Source organism: Cryptococcus neoformans (genome assembly GCF_000091045.1).
Source record: "Cryptococcus neoformans var. neoformans JEC21 chromosome 14 sequence".
In the NCBI taxonomy this organism is placed as follows: Eukaryota; Fungi; Basidiomycota; class Tremellomycetes; order Tremellales; family Cryptococcaceae; genus Cryptococcus; species Cryptococcus deneoformans.
In genome coordinates, this window is record NC_006683.1 from 124963 (window position 1) to 143298 (window position 18336).

The window sequence follows — 18336 nt, forward strand, 5'->3', positions numbered from 1 at the left end:
ACATGGTGATAAACAACAGGCACGAAGGACGAAAGATGTTCCTTTCCATCTGACGATTCTTCCACTTTCGGAACATTGTTCCTTAACTGGGCCTCCATGGGTGCCGAGACCGGATCATGGGTGCGAAGGTACTCTCCTTCTTGTGGTTCCCCTTTGGAGAGCGCATTTACCTGTTGATTATCGAATGAAATGGATCACCTCTCCTCTCAGCACGAAAAAATCATGTGGACTCATATATATTCATATGGACTTCTGACTGTACATTTATTTTCTGTTAATCTTCAACAGCTTGTCCACATCCCCTTTCCCCTTCCCGTCCATCCAAGCAACGGTGGCTTCGTACAGCCTATCGCTCTCCGCACCTTTGGCCTCTGGCAAATCATGTAAGACTTTGTGTCCGATAAGGGACTGGCAGTAGCCAAGGAATCTGTAGCCGTAGGGAATTGATTCAAGAAGCTTGTTATCAAGCTTGGGTAACTGGAGAGGGTTGACGGGAATCATGTGGTCCTTTTCGTAAAACACCTTGTAATCTACACATATGATATTAGTACGCTGTCACTCAGTTGGCTCTGGTCGAAAGGAGACATACAATTAATCTTCCAGTCACCAGCAGAGTTCTTCTGCAGGAAGTAGGTAAATCTGTTTTGGCACTCAACATCGACTTCAACTTCATCATTTCCGTCTTGAGCGGGGAGCTTGAACCTCTGGGTGATGACAGCCTTCATCTTGGCGACCGCGCGGTCCCCTTTGGTCTCGACAGTAGTACCGATAGCTTGATGCATGATCCTGTCACCGTTATGGAAACCCTTTTTAGAAACTTCGATGAATTCGTCGATGGTGCAGCCACCAGACCAAGTGGTAAAGATGTAAGCATCGTCGTCAAACAGGGATCGGTACTATAGAGAGTTTGCCTATCAGCATAGAATTATGTTCGTTATTGGTCATAGATATGTCGTACTCGGGGCCATTCCTGGGCATCTCGGTGGGTAGGCCAGCCCTCACAGATCTCTCGGATAGCAAGTCGGTCAAGCTTCTGCTCAACGGTACCGTTCACTAGCAAGCTTATGAGATGGGTATTCCTTGTGTCAACCAAGATAAAATACATACCAAAGGTGGTGCCCTGAGGCAAAGGTGGACAATCTCCCCAAGCAGTCGGCATGTGGCAAAAGATGTAAGTGCAGTGTTTGTTGATAGGTTGGATAGAGCTGCTAATGGTGAGCGTAGCTCGACAAATTGTTCCCAGAGCTTACGATGCTTTCGTTCTCGTTTAAAAGAAAGAAAAGAGGATAACTGAACACATCCGGCCTTATATATATGCGGAACCAAGCTTTCCAGCTGCAACAGATCATACTGCGAAACGTGAGAAAGAGTATGTCATTCCCCGATAAACATTACAGTTTGGTCGCCGCTTTACGTTGGTCGATAGGATTTGGAAAAAGTTAACCAAAGAATTTCCGTTAGCGAGCATTAGGGAAATAATGGGAATTTATGGGGCTGATCATGCCGCCGGCCATAGCTTTCCTTATTAGCTACCATCAGTCATTTTATCTCTCCACATCAATTCGTATGCTGGACGCCGAGGACTTTTACTGTCTGGCTTGCCGATGGAAGATCTGAATGTGATTCAATTTCTTTGAGTCTTATTCTGGAGTTTTGCAGCAGGACGTCGACATCTGCCCAGCTGTCATTTCTGATGATCGCACCCTTGCATTCTCAAAGCCCAACAAGACCTCGAGACTCGAGCGAGACCTTAAGATTGTTGCTCCCAAGAGCATACCAGGGCTGACGTCATTAAATAGAAAGATTACCGCAGCAGCAGACGCGGCAGAAGATGTTAGATTTGCGGCGATTTGTTTGCTGCATGATGTGGACGCGACTTTTTCCGCCGGCCGTCGCGAAGGGATAGATTGCGGTAATGCGCCTTCTTAGACTGTGCGATGGGCTGCGCTGCTGTAAAGAGGAGGGACCTTGCGATGCTGCTGTTATTAATAATGGGGAACGTTTATCATTCCTGCGTGTGCATTTGGAATTGCTAGTTGCCGACTCGCTGCCGATAAAAAGTTGCTAGAGACAAAAGAAGACGACGGGCTATGAATAGATGGATGGATAAACGAGGACGCAGTCATGGAACGAAGAATGAAGAGACTGAGCGCGTTCGCTGTTTGTGGGTTTGTTTAATTTGGTTTGTTTCTACTACAATTTAGTTTGCAAAACGGCTAGCGCCGCGTTAAGTAGCTGCATGCATGCCCAACTGTAACTATTGTAATCAGCACGCCTGATCAGGACGCAGCCAGGAGGGTTCTTTGCGTTTTCACTGCGTGCCACTGATGGTACATAAGGGAGGCTTGTGAATAACTGGGGTAGAAGGGTAGTGGATTGGTGTGGGGTGGAGTCCGCCGAGCCCTTGAGGAAAACAGTTCGCTGATGGCAGCGTCCCAGCCAGGATCCGCAAGGGCATGCTGGGAGGTAATCTGTCCAGAATAAAGGTTGTCCATCCTTGCAGTTGATATCGGGATAATCTCCATCTTGAGCATCTCTACAGCCCTGGTGATCAATGATACCTGATAGTAGGTCGAACGGCCTATAGTATTGGTATAATCGATAATGTCTCTGTTCAGGTCATCAGCGGATGGCAAGGGATAGTAAGAGGAAGGTGATGAAGGTAATTGGCTTTGCCACTTAACGACATCTGCAGAACTAGAGTCAACATTCAGGCAACAAATAGATATAATATACTCACACTGTTTCCGATGCTACTTCTCGACGGCCTTGAGCAGTGGATCCAAACTCCTCTCTTTCTCTCCCACACCATCTTCCCGCCCACCATCCCTCCGTTGGAATGTCTTACTTTGGGCTACTTCCTTTTTCTCCGCTCTCCTCTTCTTGAGTTTGGGACGAGCTTGATAAGCAAACTCTTCAACATCGCCAAGAAGTTCGGATGTGAAGGTAGAAGGATCAGCCTCTGTGCCATAGTCAAAAGTATCCTCATAGTGGGGTCGGAGAGCTGACTGGACAGTATACGAAAGGATACTGTCGCAAACATGAGAGAAAGTGCGCTCGAGAAGTCCACATTTCTGGTGGTCGACGGCAAAACTGTGCGTGGAAGGTGATGGAGTGATGAGATTATGGGGAAAGAGGTCGAGACTGATTTGGCTAAAAAAGTCGGCAGCAGCCATAGGGCCGCTATTGCCAAAAGGACGACTGGTTTCAACTGCGAAGGTCCTACCTTCAGGACGATCAGAAAGTGTCCAGACTCTGGCAAATCTGGTACCACAAACTGCTAAAGCCCGGCGCAAGCGGAACATCTGATACCCCGCATCCAAATACGTGAGACATTGCCCAAGGCAAACTCTACTCTGATTGTTGGCTGTGGATGGATTGGAGGGAAGGTCATTCCTGCGAAGTCGGTAGATCTTGAATTCGGCGACAAGCCAGATGGACTGTGACCTGATTAATTTCTGTCATTCGAATGCCGGATCGTTTGCCTTGGCTTTCGGATGTTCATAAGAGAAAACTATCGCAGTATCGGGAATTCGGGTACCGGCGGTAGTCGAACTTGGTTGACTAGGAGAGCGGACTTCAGATGCTAAAATGGTCAAGTCAGCACAGAATGACGTCGCAAAAGATTGAAAGAACATTAAAACTACTGACTCTCCTTGACTGCCAGAAAAAGCATGTTAAGGACGACCAGCACCATGAGATTCTAAACCTACCCTTCGTTGTTCTCACCTTGGAGGGCACCAACTGATTTATTACCTTACTTGCGTCCGTTTGCGAAAATGGCATTAACATATCGTGGCTCTTCAAATAGCCCATGTCCTCCGACTTAAGGTCAATATCGGCATAACGAGGTCCAGGTTCGCCTACCCAAAAATATTTGAGAAAAAACAGTTGGAGCATGTCCGTTCTATAGTTGTCCTCTCTGGTTGCATCATAGCACAGGGCATCGAAAAGTTTCTCGTAAGACTGTTTTTTCCACTCAAGCCTCGTCGGCATATACTCGCGTTCAAGCAGGTCCCCGATACGCTGAGCACGATGTTCGGGAGCAGGAGGTGGTGGACGTTCTGTGGTTTGCGGCTCACGAGGCATATTGATGGCTGGGCGGTGAGTCAAGGTCAAATAGCGAAGTGTAATCCTGGCATAGCACGAGAACAAGCGGATAAAGGGCGTAGAGGTTTGGCGCAAGAGGCGAAAGAAAGGTTGAAGAGAGTCGTTGGATGGCGAATCGCGGAAGTTAAGTTGGCCCCCTTCCCTATTATTGATGAATGACTGAGGCTTCGAGTTGATATCGGGCATCGCCGACTTTTGTTTACAGTTTACGACTGACCGTCGTTCGTTCTTCCATCGAAGGTAGCCAATAACTCGAACCTGTCACATTCTTCCCTATGTGCTTCGTGCATCACCAGCTCCATGTCCCGCCCTGCACCAGCCCCATTCCATACTCTCAGAATCCATTCATCGCCTCTTGCCACACTCCACTTTTCCACCTCTCCACCCAACTCGATCCTTTATGCAGGCGATCAAGATGGCTGGATCTCGGTGCTTGACTTGAGGGTGAGGCGGGTCGTAGCGTTCTGGAAGGGTCATGAAGGTGGTGTCCTTGGACTGGGCGAGTGGGAAGGTGGTTTGATAAGGTCGGTGCATACGTTTGCACTTCATTTCCGGTTCTGGGGATGGAGCATTAGGCTGATATGAAAGCAGCCATGGAAGAGATAACGTCATTCACTTTTATGAGCCGCTTAAGAGGCCGTACATCCCCATACCTACTTCAACGACGCCTGATCCAAAAACTTATAAGCCTTCTATAAGGCGGTCGTTACCTACTAACGCACTCAACTTTTGTCGATTTTCCCTGGTTTCCATACCTGCACATACAGTGATCAACGTGGATAAAGGTAAAGGCAAGCAAAAGGAGGCAATGATGGCAGTCCCTAGTCTCATAGACTCTGAGTTGGTATGTGGTTTAATTATGGTTGAATATCTAAGCTGACAGAACGGATAGGTTGACATATACCACATCCCAAGCTTCAAACGTCTTCACGCATCTATCAATTTTTCCTCAAAACCACCACAAGTGTCATCAAATGTTGATCTCCCAGGCGCATCACGTACAGGCCTCGTCATGTCCCTCCACCTCTTCTACGTCCCTTCTATCGATCTCTGTGCTGGTGAGGAAGAGAGAAGTTTAGGTCTCGTCATAGCATACGAGGATGGCCGCCTCGAGCTTCTCTCCGCCCCTCTAACTTCGCTGGATACGCCATACGACGCCAAGATGGCCGCTTCCACGTCCACGTCCAGTGGAGCGAACCGGAACCCATGGAAGTTGAGATGGAGCGGCAAGGGACATAATGAGGCGATCATGGCTTCTGCGGTGGATGGTCGGGGAGGAAGGGGGTGGAGTGTGAGTGCTGATCATCGGCTTGTTAGGTATGAGTTTGATCTGGTGAGTCAATATATATTTTCCATTTCCTTTACCTCTACATTTCCAAACTTAAAAAGTATCATGACTGATGAATCGGGACGAACTAGGTATGGGAAAGGAAATGCGAGAAAGATGATGCAAAAGTTATAAAACCATACGCGACAAAGCAGATTGGAAACTCTTCCATCGCCGTCTCAGCAGATGATAAGGTGGTAGCTGTCGGCGGATGGGATGGAAAGTCAGTCATTCATCCTCTGTTTTTTTCCCTTATCAAACCTCGAACCTAGAAAAAGGAAAGGTTATTTGTGAGCTCAATAAGCTGACTATCACCTCTTTTGTAGAATAAGGCTCTTTTCCGCGGCGACCTCGAAACCTTTAGGAACCCTCAGCACTCATCGCGAGACTGTCCATGCCCTTGCGTTTGCTCACCTCCCGTCTTCCCCATCCCAGCCCATCTCCCTTGATGATATCGAAACGTCTACCGAAGCAGAGACGGCCACAGAAACAACAACGGAATACCCCGAGTCGACTGTAGATCTGGGAGACGATGATGATAGTGATGCAGATGAAGAGGTGGATGGTATACCTCCACGGGAGAGGTGGTTAGCCAGTGGAGGGAAGGATGGGAAGGTTGCGTTGTGGGGATTGATGGATTTTAGTGCGGCCGGATGATAGAGATAAAACAATTGGTGCATGGGGTTTGTAAATCCTTTTCAAGGGCAAGAGCGTCGTCGTTTTGAGCTGTACTGTCTGTATACATTATCGCATTCTTACACCCTCTTTTTGCATATCATGCTATGTATCTGTGGAGGTTCTGCTGGAGAAAGAGAACAAGTATACGCCCCTCCTGCCCTCGAAACAAGACTATCATTGTTTCGCCAACTGATTATTGACCACTTAAGTATTACTCCCCCCATCCTCATCCTGCTCACCTTCTGCTACTAGATGTCATGATCGCAAGGTTCAACGTTTCTGAACCTATCACTGATTTCCCCTCCCCCTCCTCCGTTTCCGTATCCAATAAAGGAGGTTCAGTTAAGGTTGCGGTCCAGAGGGTTAGTGGACCATTTCAGTTTCTTTGGTTTGGGCTCGGAGGACATGGCGGGAGAGTGGGAGAATGCTGGTTCGGTAAATGAACGGCTTAGGGTTGGGTCGGTGAGTGGGTGAGTGGAGATGGCTGATAATGGCATCACATTTTGTGTGGCATCGTCTTCCGCCGTTTCCTGAGTAAACACCTACCCAAAAGATTGAATATTGGCCAATGAGAGAACTACAAATGTATGCAAAAGACTCACATCGTCTTTTTCCTCTTCTACCTTGTCCTGTCCAAAGGGGATGAACGGTGAAGCCAACGGCGAGAGCTTGGACATTGAGGCAGTACTGGCCTCCTCCCCGTGATGAATTGATATTCCCCTTGATATTGAAGCTGTCATATCCTCAAAGGAGGTCGAAAATGGAGGAAGCCCTAAAGACGAGCAATCGTAACTCCAGTTGGGTCCAGGAGGTCCTAAAGATGGTGGGTGTACTGACCCGAAGGTTGGAGTGGTGCTCGATCCTTGCCACTGAGTGTGAGTACCCCGCGACACACCATCAGACAAGGTTAATGAGGGGATTCGACTATGATTCCTGAGATGATATGGGCCTGAGGGATGGGTTGAGTTTGCAAATGCCAATGGCTGGGAAGAGGTTGTCCAACTGCCAGTATCTTTTTGGTGATCGTAAGGTTGTTGTTGGTCTTGTTGGATAGAAGGGGCGGTGCATCTATAGGTCTCTGTTAAATGTCTGGGTGGAACCGCCGCAGTAGAGGCCTGGCTCCAAAATGGCTGGACACCGCTAATTTGATGTTGAGGGATTGAAGTGGATTGTGGAGTTGTCTCTAAGGCTCCTAAATGATGGGGGGGAGGTTACAGTAGTTAGATTGAGAGAACTTGGCTTTTGGGATTTCGATAGAAGAGGTAGGGCTCACCATCACCAAGAGCCATATTCATGATGCCTTCCAGGAAGGGATCGCCCTCATACAGCTGTCCAGACGACGAGGACTCCTTATCATAGCGGTGCAGGTTCGACATATTTTGAAGGAATTGAAGGTTCGTGGGGTTTTTGATTTCGTAGATGGCGGTTTATTGACATTATTGAGAGAGGGGACAGAGGAGGTTTAAATACGTAGATTAGCCATGAAGACATTAGTAGCTGGGCACCTGCGGGCCTTCCGATTACCATGCAGGGGCTACTTGGTCGGACTTGTATGTTACATATTGAAACTCCGGTTGAGAAAAAGACTCGCTCTCTTTGACTCGACAAGTCAGACAGGCTGAGCTGAGGTTGCCATAAAGGATGATCTCGTGGCTTGGATGTTGACTCTAGCATCGGTTAATGGACGGATTGCAATACTTCCTTTTTAATCCTCCTTGGTGGGGGAAGACTCCGATTATGGCCCCATGCACTGGTAAGAGAGGGAGGGAAGGTAAGGAAGAGAAGGAAGTAGTCGAATGGCAGGGTCAAAATAAAAGCAGGAACGTGTGATCGTCATGATCAATCTATACGCAATAAATAGGTTATAACCGATAACCGATGAAATGATGAAGACAATCGCGATGCCCTTGCGAATAAGATGAAAAGCGGTTTTGTCAAACGAAGGCCGGTGTAGAATACAGGTTTTATGCCTTGAGTGTTGGAATATAGAAAGTAAGGATGGTAAATTGGGACTAGGGTTATTGGGAACGGAGAAAGGATAGGGGGGATAGAGAGGAGGGAGAAAGGATAGGGGGGATAGAGAGGCAAGAGAAAGGCCATTTATTCGGACAAACAACTGTGAGTTTATGCCTATGAAACATCAAGATGAAGGACTATCGGGGCTCAGACCAGATGGCTGGAACAGGGCGTACTGGATGATAGACATCGGATGCTAGACGCGAGAGGCGGTGCCAAAGGACGGTGTCGTGGGCGATGTGGACGGCTCGTTTCCTCTGGGCCGCGCTCTGGCCGATCACAGCGATCTAGCCGCGCCGCCGAAAATGCAATGGGAGATAAACAGCGGCAAACAGCGACAGATAGCAGACAGCAAGGACCAGTACAAACTGTACAGCGGACAACAGACGACAGCCAGGATGGAAGGACGCAAATGGAGAATGGATGCGATGCGGATGGCAAGAAGCGAGACTCGGGGCGGGCAGGAGAGGTAGAAGGAGGGGACGGGGTGGCGGGTGAATCAAGACCCGCGGTGAGCCGTGCGAGATGCATGATGGGCCCGAGTCGAGGTGCGTGGCTGCCACATCTGTCTCTCGACACTTTCAGGAGACGTCTTGCTGAGGCGAGCGCTGGCATGGGATGTATGGCATTGCAGAGGACCGCTGCATACCGCCAAGGACAGATGCACGCCAGGAGACGGGAAGTGTGGGCGGACGTGTGGCAGGATGGGTGTGAGGATGACGCGACTGACTTGTGGGTGGATGCCCTGAACTGTTGTGTGTTTCGCTGGGCGACTCTTCCATCCATCACCACCACAAGGAAAATGCAAACGGCGCCCCATCCTTGTTTTAATGATAAACAACATCCCATCAATCCCATTTCCATCTCTCTTTCTTCTTTCTTCTTTCTTCTTTCTCCCTTCCTCGCTCACCCCAGACTTGCCTTCTTGCCGGCCTCACGCTCATTAACGATCCACCACGACCACATCCACGACCGCATATGTCCCTTGCTTGATACTTACTGCCTGCTTCCTGTGCCAGAGACCCACAACAAAAACAGCAACCCGCCTCACGTCGCTCGTTCACGACCCAACTGCCCACCATGGCCCAGCCAGTGCTTCGCAAATCCAAATCCAACCTCCGCCAAAGGCTAGGCCTCGCAGTCGCAGCCTCCAGACCCACCCACCTCTCCCCTATTGCTTCACCGTCCACCGCCAACCTCGCCTCGTCTACTTCCACTATGGCGTCTGCCATCTCGCGCACAGACTCTCGATCGGCATTTACGTATGATTCTGCCACTCCCAGTCCACCAACAAAACAGATGGATTTCGACACTGTATCGTACAATAGTGCGATGTCGGCAAGTCCTGGTGAATACACGGAAAAAGATGACATGTCTGCTTCAACCCTTGTTTCATCCGAAAATGCCCATCAGCAGCAACAACTGACCCAACAAATCACACACACTGAACCATACCAACCCCCTACCCAATTCCATCCTCCAGGGGAAGATACCCTCCATCCAAACATTGCCACGGTTACCTCTGGCGCTGACGATATCTTCTCCCTTACCGACCAGCAGCTTTCGGATCGATTCACATTCATCTCTGAAATCGGATTCGGCAACTGGGGGAGTGTATGGTTGTGCAAGCCAAAACATGCGAGGAGCAGTCAACTGTCAGAACCCGGAGGGGTTGTTAAGCTAGGAAAACAGGCGGCTGCTAGTGGAGGCAGCGGTGCTGGGGGTAAAGTTGCTATCAAGCTTGTTCATAGGAGTAAGACCGCAGTGGGTCCTGTCTCTAGAGGCTAGGAGCTTGGCTAACAAGGCAATTCATAGACTACCGCTGCAAGAGTCAGAGCGCTTTGGGGCGAGATGAAGATCATTCGAGCGCTTCGACATGAGCCTCACCCGAGTATCATCCAATTTGAATCCTTTGTCATTACTCCAAGTTATGCTCTGTAAGTCTTCTCCTTATGCCCCTCCCGACGTATACTAAAAACCCACGGCAGCGTTATCATGCCGCACCTCTCCCACCTCATCCCCGTCTGTCTTCCTCCTTCACGCGCAACCCCTTACTTTCGCCAACTCGCCTCTGCAGTCGGTTACCTGCACGAACGCGGTATCACCCACAACGATATCAAACCCGCCAACGTCTTGTTGAGTCATAATGATATTCCCGTCTTGGTCGATTTTGGTTTTGCCCAAAAATGGGATGTCGGCGCAAGAGGTAGTTTTTTAAGCTCGATTAGTTGGGGGACACCAGAGTACCTTGATCCCCAGAGAGCAAAGGGTATGCCGCACGATGAGCGTGCTTCTGATGTCTGGTCTCTAGGCGTAAGCTCCTCTTTCCTTCCGAGCCTCGAGATGAACTGGGCTGATAAACAATGGGCTTGCGTAGATCACAATGTTTGAAATACTCATTGGTAGGACACCCTTTGAAGCCGACGACCAAGAACAGTTCTCCACCCCCGAAGAACTCGTCATTTACTATGAGCGTACTCGCAAAGGTCAATGGGTAGGCCAGTGGTCCATTCCATCCGGTATCGAGACGTTGTTGCGCCAGATGATCAACCCTGATCCGGTATACCGTGTCACTGCGATGGAAGCGTACCATCATCCGGCTTTGCAGCCTGAAGCGCCCAGCGTAATTATCACGCCCCACTTTGTCAGGGCTGCAGCGAGCTTTGATGTGGAAGAACCTCTTCCTGCTCCTCCTGCTCAAACCCATGCGGCAGAGGATCATACCCTGGCCAAGGATGACAGGGAGAAGGAAAAGGAGAAACGTAAATCCAAACGCAAGGCCAAACGCGACGATGCCACATCCCATGAACCCCGCTCTCACTTCCGCTCTACGACTCCCGCCCTCGGCGAATCTATCAAGCAGCACACTTCTGTCTCGAAGCCGAAAAGAGATTGTGATGATCTGGGCTCTAGAGTAGGATCCGGGATAGGTAGTGGAAAGGAGAATGAGCATATGGAAGTTGGTGGAGGGAAAGAGAAGGAAAAGGAGAAAAAGCAGAGCAAGTTGGTCATTAAGAAGCTGAGGATGGAGGAGGAAGGGCACGACAAGGATGCGGGCGAGGACCCGACTCGTAAGCAGTCTTTCATTGATATTTGGCAGCTCGACGTGTGAAGGAATTTGAGCTGATGAGATTGGCCTTGACTTTTACGTAGCTACCAAGATGACAAAGCCCGCTCAGCCACTCACGATCAAGGAATATTCGTACATCGGTACGTGGCCGATCTGAGAAGACTTTTTGAGTTTGTGCTGACGAGCTTTTTCTTTTATTGATGGTAGCAGACAAGAAGGTCGTGCCCCGTACTTCTAATTCTCAACTTACCAACCTATCCCGACCAAACTCTGCCAATCCGCCGACAACAACAACCGGCAGCACCGCCAATGACGGCAGAACCTCGAAAGAGCTTTCAAGAGCTACATCCGCCCAGACATTCAAAGAAACCAAGGACAAACGCATCTCTACCTTCTCCTCTGATGATGCCCCAGAGAATAAGGAAGCCGCAGTCCTTCGTACTATGCGTTCACTCGAAGGTACGCATAAGCACTATACGGATTCGCAGAGGGAAAAGACGCAAGAGGCGTTTGGAGCTATTAAGCGGCCTGCTCCCGAACCACCTGCCACTGTTGAGAAAGAAGCGGCGAGGCCGACAAGTCTCGATTCAGCACAAGCATTGGCTAATGGCGAGAAAGGGAAGACGGAGAAAGGCGATGAAAGGAGGAGTCTAGGATTGGACAGAACTGGCTTTGCCCTTGCGAGTGGTAAGGAGAAGATTAATGAAGAGAAGAAGATACAGAAACCTATGGCACCCCCTATGTCACCGCGTGAGTACCTTCAATTGACTCCTTCAGAACATAAACATTGACCAACGCAATCTTTGTATTAAAGCCCGAGAAAAATGTGCCAGCACTTTGTGTGTGCCAACTCCGTCTCCACAAAAGACCAGACGACAAGGTGTCAGCCCACGCACCGAGATTGATGCTACCACAGGCAAAGTATTCCCCGCTTCAGATGATGAGTCACCTTTGGCTGAGTTGAGGGACAAAATCATTGTTTCGGACCAGGAGAAGCTTGTGAGGTTTAGGCGAGTTTCAGACAGTGCGACAGAGTTGGGACGTGGAGATGATGTTGTGGAGACTTTGAAAGAGTCGACTGTGCTCATCCGGAATGCCCATGCCCACGCCCATCCTGGCCAACCGGCGTCGAGAGCAGCTACGCCTGTCGAGATACACCAAGCCCGTTGCAGTGCGGAGATCAAGTCTGCTCCCGACGTTTCTAAGCGAACATCTCAAGATTCGACTGCTTCCCGTTCTGCCTCCGCCTCAGGTTTGACACGTACGAAATCCATTGAAGCCCTTGCTATGGACAACCGGTTGGACAAAATGGCTTCCTGGATAAAAAATGTTGAAACAATCATTGAAGACGCGCGTAAAGCCGTTGCCGAAGGCCGTGAGCCCGGCTTACCCGTCCTCTCCCTCCCGGCCGAACTCACCACTGCCGATCCATCCACGAGCAGTAGTGTCATTCAAGCAACGGTCGTCCATCGCTTTGGTGTGACCCCAGATAAAGCTACCGCTATCCCATCGCACCTGCGCACAAGCTCTGTTCAGGTGGAACCTGCTACCCCGCCCAGATGGATGACATATGCAGAAGCGGAAGAGAAGATTCAAGCTGCTAATGCTTGGTTGGAAGAGCAGCAGCAGGGGAGGAGGAAAAAGGAGAGACCGACGGTGGGGCATGTTTTGAAGTTGTTTGGGGGGGAAAAGGAGAAGGCCGGGTCGAGGTCTAGTACACGTAAGTCCTCATTCACTTTGAAAGTGTAATTATTGTTGATGACAATTATATTTTATCTTATAGCCGATCCGAACCATCAACTTGTATCACTCAAGCCCCCAGCGCAGACCCTTCGCGGCGTGCCGTCTACCCCCGCTCTTCGCGGGTCCATCTCTGGAGCCGCAGCCGCTGCAGCAAGGCAGAGCAAGATGCCACACCGCAAATCTGAATCCAATCTCCGCAACTTTAATACAATGCCCATGACTTCTTCTCCCAATTTTGTCGCTGGACCTCAATACGATCCTGATGCCGACGAGGATCATGACACCGCTGCCCAACACAACAATAACAGAACCCGATCCGACACTAATACCATTGCGTACGCCTCCCCTCGTCGAGTTCGATACGAGACTCTGCTCTCTGGAGAACCAGGCGTGACCAAACAAGGCGCAGGATGGACGAGCAGTAATATCAACGTTCCATCGTATCAGCGAAAAGGAGTGAAACCCTCATCATCTATGGCTTCGCTACGCGAACGGGCGAGGGCGTTGTTGGGCGATTCAAGAGAAAGGGAGAGACATATCGTTGACCTCTCCAGAAAACCTGCCTCGAGCGTGGACGGTCATGCTCAAGGATCTGGGGCAGGAGCAGGTGCGAGGGAAAGTTTGAAAGTGGAAAGACGGTCGTCAAGATTGACTCTGAGAGGAGAAAAGGGTGTGAAGAAAGAAACCGCCAATAATGCCGCTTCTAACAGCAATACCGAGCATCCTGCTAGACCGAATACGCCCGCTGCGGAGAGTGTGTTTGGTATGAGGAGTGGTACAGCTGGTGGTGACAAGAAGATGAAGGGATGGGTGAAGAGCTTGAAGGGTGCCATGGGAATGGGCAAGGCTTAATCTTTTTGGTTATCCCCTTACGACTGCACGATAAGACGACATAACAAGCGACGATTGATGGAAAACGATACTGACGAGTCGGAGTTGTTGATATCTTTTTTCTTTTTCATAATATTTGTAAAGATAGACGTTTTTCTCGCTGTGTTAATAAAATACACTTGTTTTTTTTTTTTTTTTTTTTGCTTTCTCATTCCCCCCTATTTTTGCAATCTTGGACTTAGAAATACTTTTACCTCACTTTCTTTATATACCCTTCCCAAGCATGCCACTCTTTTAGCTGCCTCGCTCTTTTCACGCTTCTCTCTTCGTTGTTAGATATGCTATGCGCTGTTGCTGCTCACTTATGCAAGGCTCGACTCTCCTGCAGAATGTTTTGTACAAACAAGTCACAACATACATCATAAATCTAATCGCATTACAGCATCGCATCAAGCGGCCCGTCTTGGGAAGTCATCAGAAAAAAATCATATTTTTTCATTCCATTTACCCTCTTTCGTTTCTGAATTTCATCATGTTTCGTTCAAATGTCCAGCTTGAAAAAGCCACAGGTTCTCATATCCGATTTGGCTTCGGTTTGGGAAAAGCCACACTTCCCTCTTCCTTGGCGTACACTGTTGCCTTGGTCGCCGATCGATGAACCGTAGTTTCTGACTGGCCTGCCAGTCCGAGGTTCCCGTCGGGAGTAGATTCGATCCCTGTCGAATGTGCTTCAGGGAAATAGACGACTGTTCCTTCGGGTTGGGAGTTTGATGGGGAATGTAGGTGTGATTGTGATCGTGATTGTGAATGGATTTGTGGGTGAGATTGTGATTGCGAATGGGAGTAGGGTGGAACAAAAAGAATTGACGACTGCTTCTCTGGAGGCTGATGCTGGAGTTGGGGTGGGCGTTGCACCGATATCTGCTGCTGCGGTGGCAAAAACGTCTCGGAAGACACAGCCGGTCGATACCCATACCCATACGTTATATCGCGCTCACCCGCAGCATGTACCGGTGGACCATTCACGTCGACGTCATATACAGACATTTCATCGGCGTTTTGGTACCTACAAATCGGGGTGTTAGCGATTATTTCAAATCTTTTTGCGTTTTGCCCATCTTCTTCTAGATGATGAGTCCAGACTGAGAACGGGGGATACGGAATGGGGGATTATGCGACGTACCTGATATCATAAGGATTCTGATAACTCTGATGTCTCCCTGCATCCGCACCCGCACCACCACTGCCGCCGGGGACGCCCAACCCTCCATACCCCACTCTTCCTTCTCTCTCATCTCTCCTATGCTCTCTCAAAATAGGACTCTGCGCTTCATCCTCCCCATCCCCATTCCGTCCCATCGTGGGAACTACCCGTTCCCATTCTTTATACCCATCCTCCCCGTTCCCATCCCTGTCACATCCAGATGAACGTACACCGCTTTCTCCGACACGACCTCCAGCATGGCTACTAGGCCGAGCGGTCAGAGTGATTGGATCAAGCACTAACCCTTGCGCAGCTGCTTCAATCCGGCGGCGACGCCATACGATTAGGCGGGCTTGTTGCATTTTACGCCAGATGTACCATGCTGACCAGAGTGTGATGACTATTGGAAATGTGGTTAGCTCAAAAAGAACGGCAGGGGGAGGGGTGGGTGGGACGGGGGACAAGGGGACGTACTAAACCCAAAGATAAGGACACCATGGGATATCCATTTTTCCTTTGTACTCTTTTCTTCAGAATCGAACATGACACCGAGGTAGACTACGATGAGCTAAAGAAAGAATGTCAGGTAGTCCGCCTCATTCCCCGCTTCCGCTGATCTACTCACCTGTTTAGGCAACGAAAGGATAGCGGCGAGGGTGAAGATCCAAATGTTCATACCGCACGTAGCAAACACTGCCGTCGTGAAATGCCTTATTTTCATCATTTAGCCTCCAACTGATCCAACGGCCCGAACCTGATCTGATCGCCTCTAGAAGAGGGAGAGAGATATAAAAATCGACCTACCCTGGGATAGCACTCAACCTCGCTACGAAAATAATGAAAAACCCTCCCTCCCGAACCACATGTGCCAAACAAGCGTAATTAATATTATTCTTCTCATACTTTTCAGCTGTGGAGCGGAGACAATATTTGAATGCGTAAAAGTTTCCAATTTCACCGAGGAGGGTGCCGGCTGCGGTGATGCCGAAACCTATCCAGAGGCCCCAGACGGCTCCGACGAGGATTGCAACGATCTAGGGTGTTTGTGGTCAGTGAGGGATTCATTGAGGGATTTGAACAGTGGGGAGAGGGGTGGCTTACTTCATGGCCAAAGAGAGGAGGAAAGGAGATGACGAAAAAGACGGCTGTGAAAGGAGTTAGTTGAGTTGCAGGGGTTAGAGAAGCACGAACCGATAGGAATGACCCATCCTGCTGTAAGGCTATATAGTGTAAGTTTTGAGTATGCGAATCATTATTTAACGCTCACTTTTTCATCCAATTGGCAGCTGGTTTCATCCAATTGACAATCTTGTCTTGTATTAGCTCAAGGTTTCCCCTTTGCAGAGGAAGACTCACATCGTCATGGTAGACAGACATTAGAATCACCAACACACAGATCACCGCTAGGATGATGTAGTAATCTATATTTAAATCAACGAGGTGTCTCCCTGGAAAGGTTTAACAACACTCACACCACCATTCTTTCCTTATCCAGAATCTCCAACTTTTCAGCTCATTCCAATCAATCATGCCTCGCTTCATAAATTCCCTTTCCGCCTCTTCGTCTTCCTTCGTCCACCCTTCAGGATACCCCCCCTCTTTGCTCGGTAATGCGAATACATTTGGACTCGCACCTAGCTCGGCATCTGATAACAAGTGGCTTGAAGGCAAGGAGCCCGAGCCTGAGCCTGTACGTGACGCTATCGGTCGATCTCCTGCACGCGATAGGTACAGAGGTTGTTGGACGCCCACATTCGGTGGTGCGCCTCTTGGGTCCCAATAAGGATTCTCAGTACCGCGCCGCTCTACATCTCCAGCGTATGCCGCGTCTCTTTGAGCGTGCCGCTCGTCTCGCCGCCGCTGGTAGTCCCGAGTGTGGTGAGAAGAAGCTTGGGAGTCGAAAGCTTGACGGGTGGAAACATGGTAGGAAGGAGGATATGAAGATGATTGCTGGTCCATAGATGGTGCTGCAGTAGGAAGGAAGGAAGAAATGAAGGCCGGAATGGGAGATGGAAGACGGCGGGAAGCTGCCCGTCTGGATGAGGTGTACGCTAGGATATTGTAACGTATGAAAGGAAGTGTCAAAAGAGGGATCTGCGCTCGGGTCCCTTCGGGTGACGTGTGCTGTGTGGGCTGGACGGGCGATGGGTGGCAAAAGAGGGTGGCAAAGGAGCTGGTAGGAAGAATGACGGGGACGGAGGCAGGAAGGAAGAAGAGTCGCGACAATAGAGATACCACCTGACGGTCAGTCAACGAAGATACATCGCCCCACGCGCCTCACACAGCAACTCGCATCGATCGCCAAAACGCGTGGTGTGTAATCTCGTGCCTGACTCTGTCAGTAGTAGTGCAGATCCCAGTTAAGTTCGTTCTCAAGCCACCTGGAACTGGGCTCCACCCAGCCCGTCAGTTCAACGGACACCGGCCGTCTCCGACCATAATAAATCGAACGTAGTAGAAATCTTACATTTTTAGCAGTCGTTACTTTGCAACCTTCATTCTGCGGCGCACGGTGAGGGGCTTTGTGTGGAGCCCACTCCAGTCTGCTGGAACGACCATGAATGATGTCACGTGACATTAGTTCCACTCGTTCACATTTGCACCTCCTACAAATATTCCGCATCCGAGTTTCCGAGGCAGTAAATAAGTTACATACGTAATATGGAAACGCAAAACACATACGTAATATGACTTTAACCAACATCGTCTGGGGCATGACTGGAGTCTCTTCTCTGTCACCACAAGCCGCCTTAAAGAGTAACAAAACAGCAAGAGCAAGTGGATTGCGCTACACCATATCACCAATGTCTCGCCTTCAGCCGAAAATAGGAAGCTTTGCGTGAAATCGACAATCGTAACTCTAGTTTGTTACCTTACGTATCTAACCGTTTCTCTCGAAAGTAAAATCAACTTCTTCTTTCGGCGATGCAGAAAATACGAGATGACCTTTACTGTGAGCGAATCAATCAAAGTGCTCATCATGGGAATCAAGATTCCTTTTTCTGGGGTCCTCCCTTCGTTCTCCGACGAAGACAAAACAAGGTGATCACTCCTCTGCATATGAGCGGCGCAGAGATCAGGAGACTTGCTGCATTGTTGAGGAGGTCACAAAGTTTTCGATTTGCATGGGAAGAAGTCAGACGCCGTTGGAGGTGCAGCTAGTGAGACACATCTACAGGATGGCAGGAGACGAGAGGGAACGTCATGTGGAGGACCATTTTAACCAGTCCCGTACGCTGAAGATAGGCTTCGATCTTTATTACTTGAGCTCACATCCAGAACTAATACGTCTTTTCAGATAACAGATGAGAGTGTAACTCGTCGTTCTAGACCCAACGATCATTATTAGCCATTGAT

General features: G+C 49.4%; 6 protein-coding genes across 7 annotated transcripts; 2 read left to right on the top strand and 4 right to left on the bottom strand.

Annotated features, from left to right (window-relative positions):
- Window positions 1-224: 224 nt before the first annotated feature.
- Window positions 225-1473, bottom strand: CNN00370 (conserved hypothetical protein). Its single transcript, XM_024658363.1, has 6 exons — window positions 1396-1473; window positions 1251-1350; window positions 1108-1205; window positions 959-1053; window positions 590-896; window positions 225-530 (listed from the first exon to the last, which is right to left on the bottom strand). The coding sequence occupies exons 3-6, from the start codon at window positions 1157-1159 to the stop codon at window positions 265-267; spliced, it is 720 nt and encodes a 239-aa protein (XP_024514050.1). The 5' UTR covers window positions 1160-1205; window positions 1251-1350; window positions 1396-1473; the 3' UTR covers window positions 225-264.
- Window positions 1474-2186: 713 nt separating this feature from the next.
- On the bottom strand, window positions 2187-4217 carry CNN00380 (expressed protein; the record flags this gene model as incomplete). Of its 2 annotated transcripts, XM_024658364.1 has the most annotated exons (4): window positions 2187-2689; window positions 2741-3586; window positions 3714-3819; window positions 3868-4217. In XM_024658364.1, 3 exons carry the CDS (start codon window positions 4087-4089, stop codon window positions 3462-3464), a joined length of 453 nt encoding a protein of 150 aa, XP_024514104.1. The 2 variants fall into 2 exon arrangements, with proteins under 2 accessions (XP_024514104.1, XP_024514688.1); XM_024658873.1 differs by lacking the exon at window positions 2187-2689 and having other exon boundaries at window positions 3515-3586; window positions 3652-3819; window positions 3868-4089.
- A 134-nt stretch (window positions 4218-4351) lies between these two features.
- CNN00390 (expressed protein) lies at window positions 4352-6219 on the top strand. Its single transcript, XM_568562.2, has 5 exons — window positions 4352-4634; window positions 4702-4954; window positions 5003-5443; window positions 5530-5660; window positions 5764-6219. Exons 1-5 carry the CDS (start codon window positions 4411-4413, stop codon window positions 6092-6094), a joined length of 1380 nt encoding a protein of 459 aa, XP_568562.1. The 5' UTR covers window positions 4352-4410; the 3' UTR covers window positions 6095-6219.
- CNN00395 (hypothetical protein) lies at window positions 6158-9258 on the bottom strand. Its single transcript, XM_024658874.1, has 3 exons — window positions 7390-9258; window positions 6712-7302; window positions 6158-6649 (listed from the first exon to the last, which is right to left on the bottom strand). The coding sequence occupies exons 1-3, from the start codon at window positions 7489-7491 to the stop codon at window positions 6479-6481; spliced, it is 864 nt and encodes a 287-aa protein (XP_024514689.1). The 5' UTR covers window positions 7492-9258; the 3' UTR covers window positions 6158-6478.
- Window positions 8097-14149, top strand: CNN00400 (conserved hypothetical protein). The gene is made up of 9 exons (XM_024658365.1): window positions 8097-8233; window positions 8301-9895; window positions 9947-10068; window positions 10120-10444; window positions 10509-11202; window positions 11285-11341; window positions 11412-11951; window positions 12016-12921; window positions 12985-14149. Exons 2-9 carry the CDS (start codon window positions 9212-9214, stop codon window positions 13794-13796), a joined length of 4140 nt encoding a protein of 1379 aa, XP_024514051.1. The 5' UTR covers window positions 8097-8233; window positions 8301-9211; the 3' UTR covers window positions 13797-14149.
- A 27-nt stretch (window positions 14150-14176) lies between these two features.
- Window positions 14177-17208, bottom strand: CNN00410 (cytoplasm protein, putative). Its single transcript, XM_568566.2, has 10 exons — window positions 16452-17208; window positions 16336-16400; window positions 16247-16287; window positions 16171-16199; window positions 16081-16124; window positions 15784-16013; window positions 15605-15689; window positions 15454-15547; window positions 14959-15379; window positions 14177-14841 (listed from the first exon to the last, which is right to left on the bottom strand). The coding sequence occupies exons 1-10, from the start codon at window positions 16936-16938 to the stop codon at window positions 14349-14351; spliced, it is 1989 nt and encodes a 662-aa protein (XP_568566.1). The 5' UTR covers window positions 16939-17208; the 3' UTR covers window positions 14177-14348.
- Between the last annotated feature and the right edge of the window lie 1128 nt (window positions 17209-18336).